The 8995-nt window shown below is 37.8% G+C and overlaps 1 protein-coding gene across 1 annotated transcript in view; it reads left to right on the top strand.

The window, feature by feature from the left end:
- The window catches only part of LOC107664056 (SPARC-related modular calcium-binding protein 1-like), a 93703-nt gene that overhangs the window by 39413 nt on the left and 45295 nt on the right, over positions 1–8995 (top strand). The window contains exons 4-7 of the mRNA XM_016454500.1: positions 1421–1533; positions 1933–2032; positions 3706–3756; positions 4750–4797. Coding sequence (XP_016309986.1) covers positions 1421–1533; positions 1933–2032; positions 3706–3756; positions 4750–4797 — 312 coding nt within the window. The remainder of the gene's footprint in view (positions 1–1420; positions 1534–1932; positions 2033–3705; positions 3757–4749; positions 4798–8995) is intronic.

Raw genomic sequence — 8995 nt, 5'->3', positions numbered from 1 at the left:
TATATATATATATATATATATATATATATATATATATATACACACACACACACACATACAGAAAGTTTCATAATAAGTTCAAAACTGTTCAAAAAAAGGTTTTTTTTTTTTTTGGGGGGGGGGCGGCATACATAAGTCAATTTACTGTTTTGTAAAATACTATTTAAAAAAAGTCTGGAGGTCTGTTTCTATATATTCTACACAAGGGAAAACACTAAAAAGTTCAGTATAATAATTGATTCGTTTGGGGCTTGGTTTTTATTAACATGTCCATAAGTCTTGTGTTGTCGGGGGGTGATTGCAGCCCACTTGCCTCTCTCAGCTGATCGGTCATAGACTTCACAGGTACAACAGGTGTTTCTTATTTTACATCATGGGTGATTTGAAAGCATCTGCTCTCAGACATGCAGGGCAGATTTGCAATTTGTCTCTTTGTGTGCTTGATATGACTACATCTGTCTGAATTCATATCTTCACATGCATTTGAAAGTATATTGCAAGTCTATGCATTTGAGGACTTAACTGTGAATAGCTTAAAAGATAAAAGTGTGAAAATGATTATGTGGTTTTTAGCCTCCCCGCATCTTGGGTGCAGTCCAGCACCGAGGTCCAACTTGTAAGTGTTGTTTATTTGTCTTAGAATGACTAAATGCTCTTTGTGTTCATACAAAATGACCAAGTGCTTACATGCTGGAACACGACACTCAGCTTTGACATTTCAAACCTCATATTTTCCATCCTTAGATCAAGATTAGATCAAGATCATGATGCACTTCTTACCGCAAGCGATGAGGTTTCTTTCAAAGGCTGTTTAATGAGATGGATTTTCCAATAATCCGATCTTCAGTAATGGTTCTGTTAATTGTTTTCAGGATTTCAGTGGTTATGGAAATATCAAGCTATTTTAAAAAGTCTGGAATGCTCACAAACATTAATAATATCTTAAAACGTTCATGGAAATGGCATGGAAATTTCCATTGTGAATATATATATATATTTTTTTTCTAGTTGTTCAGATCTATAATATAGTTGGTATTTGTGAGTGAAATTTCTGTAAAATGATTTTTTTGAAGTCTATTCAAAATAACTATCATGTAATCATGAACAACTGGAAAGGTCATGGAAGTTGACTGGTCGAAAAGTGTGGGAGTGTGTGTGTTTGGTATCTTATTGTATGGGAATTTTCCAATGATTATTCAGTAACTTGCCTTACGCATGATTCAATTTATTAATTTCCTAGATATTTTTTTTCCAAAAGCAACATATAGTGAATTCAAGGTATATTTTCCTAAAAATTGTCTCAGAATCAAATCCATGACATTCCCATTGTACCACTATCCTTATGTACTAAAACTGTTCATATTATAGCAATAATTGTACGTCAAGTGTGTAATTAGACACATTTGTATCTATATTGCAGAAGCGGGCCAGACGAAATGTCGGACTGAGAGGATTCAGGCTTTGGAACAGGCCAAAAGGCCACAGGAATCCATTTTTATCCCAGAATGCAATGACGATGGAACATTTGCCCAGGTCTGTCAGAGTTCCGGACTGCCGGAGTGTTGTTTCTGACATCGACTAATCCTAAAGCAAACCTACCTAGTGGACAAATTAGCCTTCCAACATCTTCCCCAGCCTCTAAAAAATTGCTCTTTCCTGTGTTTCTCATCAGTACGGCCGAATAGGGAATTTGAATGGAAAGTGTACATTAAATCACATTTATAGACTCGCAGCCTTTATTTCACCTGCGCCTTACTTTGTTAAACAGCGATCATCCAGTCCGCCTAAGCTTTTAATGCCTCATCATTTTTCACTCTGAATAACTGTATTCCCCTACCGCAAGCGCCATGAGGTTTTCTGCAGGTCGTCCAGGAGATACAAGAGCAGTTACTGGAATTTTCTCTCACCTCTATCCATCTGTATCTCCTCCAGGTCCAATGTCACACCCTCACAGGATACTGCTGGTGTGCGACGACAGATGGCAAGCCAGTCAGCGGCTCTTCTGTCCAGAACAAAGCACCAGTGTGTTCAGGTACTGTATGTATGCAGATAGTATCTCTAGACTGTTCGCTTGGATTATTGCTTTGTGTTTAGGTAGTGCTGAAAAGCAGAACCGCTAAACCATCATGTGCCTCGGTCAAGAAGTTGTGCCTGTAGTCCATCACTTTCAGAGCCATTAGACTTTGTTTGATTTAAATTGTGCTCTTTGTTTTGATGGAGTCAGTGTGATGTTAAACTCTAGCCACCACTCTGTTTAGTTTACTTTTACTGTGTTTGTGCATGGAACCGAGAGGTGATGGATAATATCCTGGAGGACATATGCTGACTCCAAAAGTTTTCTCTCCTCTTCTTTACGGTTTCTACATTTCTGCGTTTCTCTCTTTCTGTCTCTTTCCAAATTCACACTCAATCAATCTCTCTCTTCATCCGTTTCATTCTCTACTATTTTTCCTCCTTCTCCATCATTGCTTTCTCGTTCTCTCTTCATTGTATAACTGCTTTCAATGGAAGGTTGGAATGAGGAAGCTTTTCTCTTCATAAATGAATGGGAACACTTTGCTCTAATGGCCAAGATTGTTCTGTTGGAGATAACGCCACCGTATCCTGCCAGAACTGGATTACATTATGATTGGAGCACCTGGTTTCTAGTTCTTTGATTACATTCCATCTTATGCCTTCCTAAGCCTGATGCTACATTTCATCTAGCTTTCTGGACGGTCCGTCCAGTTGTCACTTGTCAGTTCAGTTCATCTGTAGCTAACTGCAGAGACACCTGTGACTTTTTGTAATTTTTGCCTGTTACATATAATTAATTATTTTCTTTTAAAAAATAAAATGTTTATTATTACCATTATAAATAATGTATTTTCTATTTGGGACCTTTTATTTCACCATTTCCGCACCCCTGTTGGCACCAAACAGAATTGCAAAATGGAATTACTGAACAGGTTTCCAAAGAGATTTCCCAAACACTCCATTGTATGGATGAACAGGAAGTCCTGTCCCCAAACCATAATGTTGTTTAAGTCAGTGTTATTATATTGGGCCACTCAAATAAACAGCACTGTGTTTTTAGCAGCACCGAGTTACAGGTTTTGATTAGAATAGCATGCTAACATTCTACTTTTTCTGTAATATGCAGTGTGCACAGTACACTATAACTTTAAAATCTTCATGAATGGAAAAGTAGATTACTACTACGCTTGCCAAAATATAGTATGCACTATAATCCCACATCCCACATTGCAATGCACTCATCTTTACCTTCCATTTCCTTTGTGAGAAATAAACTGGAAATAATAGAGTGATGCAGTGATTAGGTATTTTTGTAAGCCAACCTGGAAGTCAGCATCACCCTGGTTCCCTCCAAAAACCCAATCAGATTTTCCCATTGGAGATTTTTTAACAACTCTTCCAGTCTCTAAAGACAACTCTTCCCGTCTTTATTTAAAAACCATTTTCTTGAAAGTTTGAGTTAGAATAGTTTGCAAGAACGCAGTTTTAAACACTGTAAAAGTGAGTTTATCTGTTCAGCTTGATGATGTTTAATGTCCAAGGCAACCTCTGTTTTTTTTTTTTTTGGCTTCAACCTTGGCTCAGTGTTCTACATCTCATTAATGTTCAAAAGATGGACTAGTCCTGTCCCAGAAATGAGTGAATCCCATGAATCACCACTTAAGTGAAATGTCTTGCACACGTTTGCAGGAAACTTCCGTGAATTTATGGGAACTCATGCTGGGACAAGTGGATTGTCAGGTAGTAAATTTCATTCCAAATAGCCCTTTTGTTCAAAGTTCTCTTTCTCTCCAGTATTTTAATTGGTTTGACTGTCTAATCTTAAATGTATGCATGCCTTTAATCCTGAGCATTTGCACGTTCTTGGATCAATGTGATTGTTTGTGCATAACTACCCCCACCTCAAAGCATTTTATCTGTTTCATGTCACACTAAAGTGTGTTTTATTCATGGATACTCAATCCTGGAGATCTGTCTTGCTGCAGAATTTTGTTTCAACACAAATCAAACACAACTAGCTAATCAAGAATATCTCCATTGACGTCTACACAGGGGACTTCAATCAGGAAAACCACACTGTAGTACAATTACAGAAATGCACAAAATATTTGCTTAAAAACTGGCACGTTAGAACAAGTTTGGAGCTATATTCTGCAGTAAGGTGCGTCTACAGTACTATTGTCAATAACAATAAGAGTAATTAATAATAATATAATTAATAATACTAATGAGATATGAATAATGGATGTAAATAATTGTAACAATTATTGTGGCTATTTTCACTACCTAAATAAAATATGTAGCATTACACACCATTGTTCCTTGTGTGTGTGTGTTTTTTTATATTTCTTTTTCTTTTTTTCTTTTTTTATGTGCTATGAATGAATGCACCCAACATCTGGAATAATATGGGGCTAACATTACAGGAAACTTAATTTCTAGATAATAACATCTCAACATTTTCAGCAGTGAAAATGTGGTTTCAAGAAAATGTGGTCTGGTGGTTACTGTCAATTTTTTTTTTTATTATTATTATTATTATTATTATCCTTGTACTAATTCCCATTTGTCTTATATGTGTAAGTTAAGATGTTACAATTATCACTTGCATTTTGTAATCTTTTGTATGCATGCTGTTCATACAAGTGCATATTTTAACCTGTTCTCCCAAAGTGAAGTGGTTACTGTAGTGCATTGCACAAGTTGAGTAAACATTTTGCTCTCTCTTTAAAGGGTCAGTAACCGATAAGCCACCGGGACCTCCAAGCTCTGGCAGAAAAGGTGAGTTGGATTTCACAGAAATGTGAGCGTGTGCTTATGTATGAGAGATATTGAAAGCTAACAATTTAGGACACTAAACTAACATTTCTTGTCTCCTTTTATTTATTCATGTAAGATTAAATGTGTCAGCACATTCAAAAAGATGTCAACTGTTGCCTTGTATTTCTCTGACATGTTCATTGGCCTGACTCTGACTCAACTTTCTGTCAAGCTTTTACTTCAGACTTAAGTTTCTCTAAGGACCGTAAAGGATGAAAACCTATTCCAGTTGTTCCATTTAACAGCCAGTGTAAGAACTTAGCACACATCAAAGGCAGGGCTCTGCCAATGCCCCACCAGTCTGTTACAGCAGTGACATCTTAAACAACTAATATAGATGTTAACAGCAGCAATGGCAGGCATCTACTCTTGTGGGCCCTAACTCAGGAAAGCCAGATTGTCATTTACAGGCCCCGAGGGTGGTGTATAGGGGTTTGAGAGTGCGTTTAGGTTTGTGTCGCAGGAATGGGAGAAGGTTTGCCTGTTTTGTTTGGTTTTTTTTTTTTTTTTTTCAGATCTTGTTTCTCCTCTTCTGCACTGGGCTGCACTCAAGACAAATTGCATGTGCAACAGATGTTTATGTCACCAGCAGGTGGACAGTGGTTGTGTGCCACTGTCTGTGAGTCTTTAGAGTTCCCTGTAGGGTTTCAGGATTAAAAATGCCTTTCACTCTTTTGTTAGCATTATTTATTTTTAGCAATGAATACATGAATACAAAGATGGCACAGGCCAATAGGTTCTAACTCAATCTGATATAATCACATCATTATTCACATGGCACAGCTGATTGGTTTCTTTCGCTTCAACAGCCAATGATATTGCTGCTCAACGTTCAAATATTTGGCTAGTGCTTGCTGTAGCAGTTGCAGCCTGCTTCAGAAACCCTCCACCTTCCCCAGCTCCACCTGTATAAATCTGTTATGGGGTGTTTCATGTATGTTATATATGGGAGTTATTTCATGTGTTAAATGTGCAGCAGCAGTATTTCCTACATACTCACAGCAGCATGTCTGTGGATGTATTGGCAGTAGCAAGTGTCGGTACTTGCTCTGCCGCAGCAGCAGCGTAGCAGATCAATTCTGCCAAGACCAAAAACATTAACATTGCCATGTACTGTATATTATCATGCTAAACTCTCAGAGAGTTGTCAAGACAGAACTATAAACCTTTTGAGGAATATCTACAATGAGTTGTGAGGTTGTTAAAGGTAAATAATCTTATCATTATTGTGTTTTATCTTTTAAAGCGACAACATCAGATGTAGTTAGCTAGGTAGTGCTAGTGGAGGCTAGCTAGGTTACTTGTTAACTAGCTACATAGCTTGCTACATACAGTGGAGATCAAAATTTGAGAACAATTTATGAACACTTGATTTTTCATCATTTAAAATTTGAAGGAATTTTAGTTGCGGCTATACCATGCTAGTAGACCAGTGTTTTACAAAATAACCAAGGCACTTCAACAACAACAACAACAACAAAAAACTTTATTTTGTGAAAAACACAGTGATCAAAATTAGAAAACAGCAATGATTGTAGCACGAAGAAAGATTACAACTAAAATGTTTTAAGGTTACAGCAGTCAGAAATTAGTAGGAAGTGTACAGGTCCTTGCTTTGAATGATTTCAGCACATCTGCGGCTACAGGACATCCCTAGTTTCTCACACTGCTCTGGTGTGATCTTGGTCCACTCTTCTTCCAGTCTCTTCCACAGTTCGTTGAGTGCAGTGGGTTTCTTAGCAATTACTTTGTCACCAAAGATTTTCCCGACATTTTCAGTCGGGTTTATCAGGACTCTGGGCTGGCCATTTCATTATTTCAGTGTTTTCAGTTTCAAGGAACTGCTTTACCTGTTTTGCTGTGTGACAGGGGGCATTGTCCTGCATGAAAATTGCTGGCTGAGTGGGCGATGAACGCAGAGAAGGAACCGCATGTTGCCACAGGAGGTTCTGATAAACATTTGCATTCACCCTGCCATGTATCTGTATAAGAGGCATAACTCCTGCTGCACAGAACATCCCCCAAACCATGACACTTCATCCTCCACCTTTCACTGACTTCTTTACACACTTTAGGTTCAGTCTTTCCTCAGTTTGATGACGAACATAATGTTTCCCATCAGACCCAAATAAATTATACTTGCTTTCATCACTGATGTGAACTTTGGACCAGTTCTCCTCTCTCCACACAACATGCTCCTCAGCGGGACTTGAATGAGTTAATTACATTTTAAAGATGCAATATTTGAGAAATCACATATTTGGAATGACCAACTTCTCTTGCTATAGCTGAAAAGGTCATCCGTTTGGCCTTCATCTGGACAACCTGCTGGCAGAAGGTTTCAGTAACTTTAGAGCGGCTCACCATCTTGCAAAGTCAGTGAAAACTGGAAAGTTAGGCTGCCAGTTAAATAGGGTTTGTCAGATAATTAAGGACGTTAGCACCAGGAGCCAGATTAACACCAATAACTGGGAGGTATCTGAAAGTGTTCACTAATTTTGATCAGTGTTCTTTTTCAAATATCTCATTTAAGTTTTTTATACTGTGCTTCAGAATGTTTTTAACTCATGAAATATGCTTAAAAATGCTTTCTTGTTTTCTGCAGAATGCAAAAGAGATATTTTGAAACATTTCTCAGTGTTTGAAGTATCCTCTAAAGGATAAAACAGTAGTGATTTGACGTTTACAATTCTACATTTGTGAAGGATGAAGGAATTCATTCCTTCACAAAAGACACACAGTTGACCCTTCGGGCACACAGTTGACCCTTCGTAAAGACCTGCCCCCCTTCATTACTGTTGGTACGTCCAACAAGCCACCGCGCTCTCACGCCACACATCATGTTCTCACGCAGTGAAAAATATATCGTGGAGCAAAGAGGAAACTGACAACGTGCCGACAGACAAGACAAAGAAGGTTACTTTTGGTATGAAACAAAGTCTTAGCTTTCAAATTCTGTCATTTTGTAAGAAATTCAAACAATAAATACCCTATTGTGGTCCTTTAATGTGTCGTGACAGATCTCAGTTCAAGCGGCACGTGAACCAATCATTTCTTCCTCTTTACTAATTATAGCATGAAATAAACATGAATGAACATCAGAAGGTATCTTGTTTCAACTGTGGAAAGATGTCAATACACACTTTTCAAGTTCAAGTCCACCAATGTCAATCTACTCTCCTGTCTGGTTTGTTTGTCGGACAAAAATGGCGGATTCTGTGTTATGATTGGTCAGATCCCCTGTCAATCAGACTCCCTGCGAAGGGTCAATTGGGTGTTTTTTTTTCTAATTTTTAATTACTTTGAATCAAATGCTATGTTGAAATTCATCTTGAAGCTGGTTGGTTTGATTTAAGGTGTACAATGAGTAGCTGTCACTGTTGCTCTTAATGACCGGAAATTCTCTGACTCAGATGTAAAGATATCTTTAAAAATAGCTTTTAACAGTGTATAGATCATATTACTGCTGCTGCTATCTTTCTAAATTACCCATGTTTATATAAGACAGGGAATAATAGAATTCACTTTCAGAACTTATATCATAAACATTGATTTTACATGCAAACATAGAGGTCAGGGGAAAATTAGTGTCACATTGACTGTAATTCAGTTCAGTGAACTACATGTATTCTATGAACTGGTTTTGCTGCCACCCTGTTGTGGCTTTAGCACTGTAGCTTTGGCCCCTCCACTGCCAGGGCCTACAATGATGTGAGCCACAAGAAAATCAGCCAGAATGCAATAGAACATAAATGGGTAAGTACTGTAGGACGTTTGCCATTTCTCAATTATCATGACAACTTTGAATGTGTTAAATAATGCACTATTGCCTTTTTATACAATTATGCATTACAATACCATTTATCTAAACAGTATGTATGTGAAAGCTAGTTTTTTTGCATTCCGATATGTGTGTTACTGAGTGAATGAACACTGTTATTTATCTGTGTTTTCTCACTTGTATTTTCTCACTTTGTATCCTCTGTCCCTCACCCACTTTGTTTTCTGTGCTATTGGCCGGGCCATGTGCAAATCCCAATCATTCAACAGTTGTGGAGAGTAGATTGTATTAACCTCAATAATGGTAGTCTCTTTCCGTTTCTTTCTCACCCTCAATCCAGATGATGGCTCCAAACCCACATCAACCATGGAGACACAT

The sequence above is a fragment of the Sinocyclocheilus anshuiensis genome, unplaced genomic scaffold (assembly GCF_001515605.1).
Source record: "Sinocyclocheilus anshuiensis isolate Anshui unplaced genomic scaffold, SAMN03320099.WGS_v1.1 scaffold129, whole genome shotgun sequence".
In the NCBI taxonomy this organism is placed as follows: Eukaryota; Metazoa; Chordata; class Actinopteri; order Cypriniformes; family Cyprinidae; genus Sinocyclocheilus; species Sinocyclocheilus anshuiensis.
The sequence above is the reverse complement of the archived record's forward strand: the minus strand, read 5'-3'. Positions and strand labels throughout refer to the sequence as shown.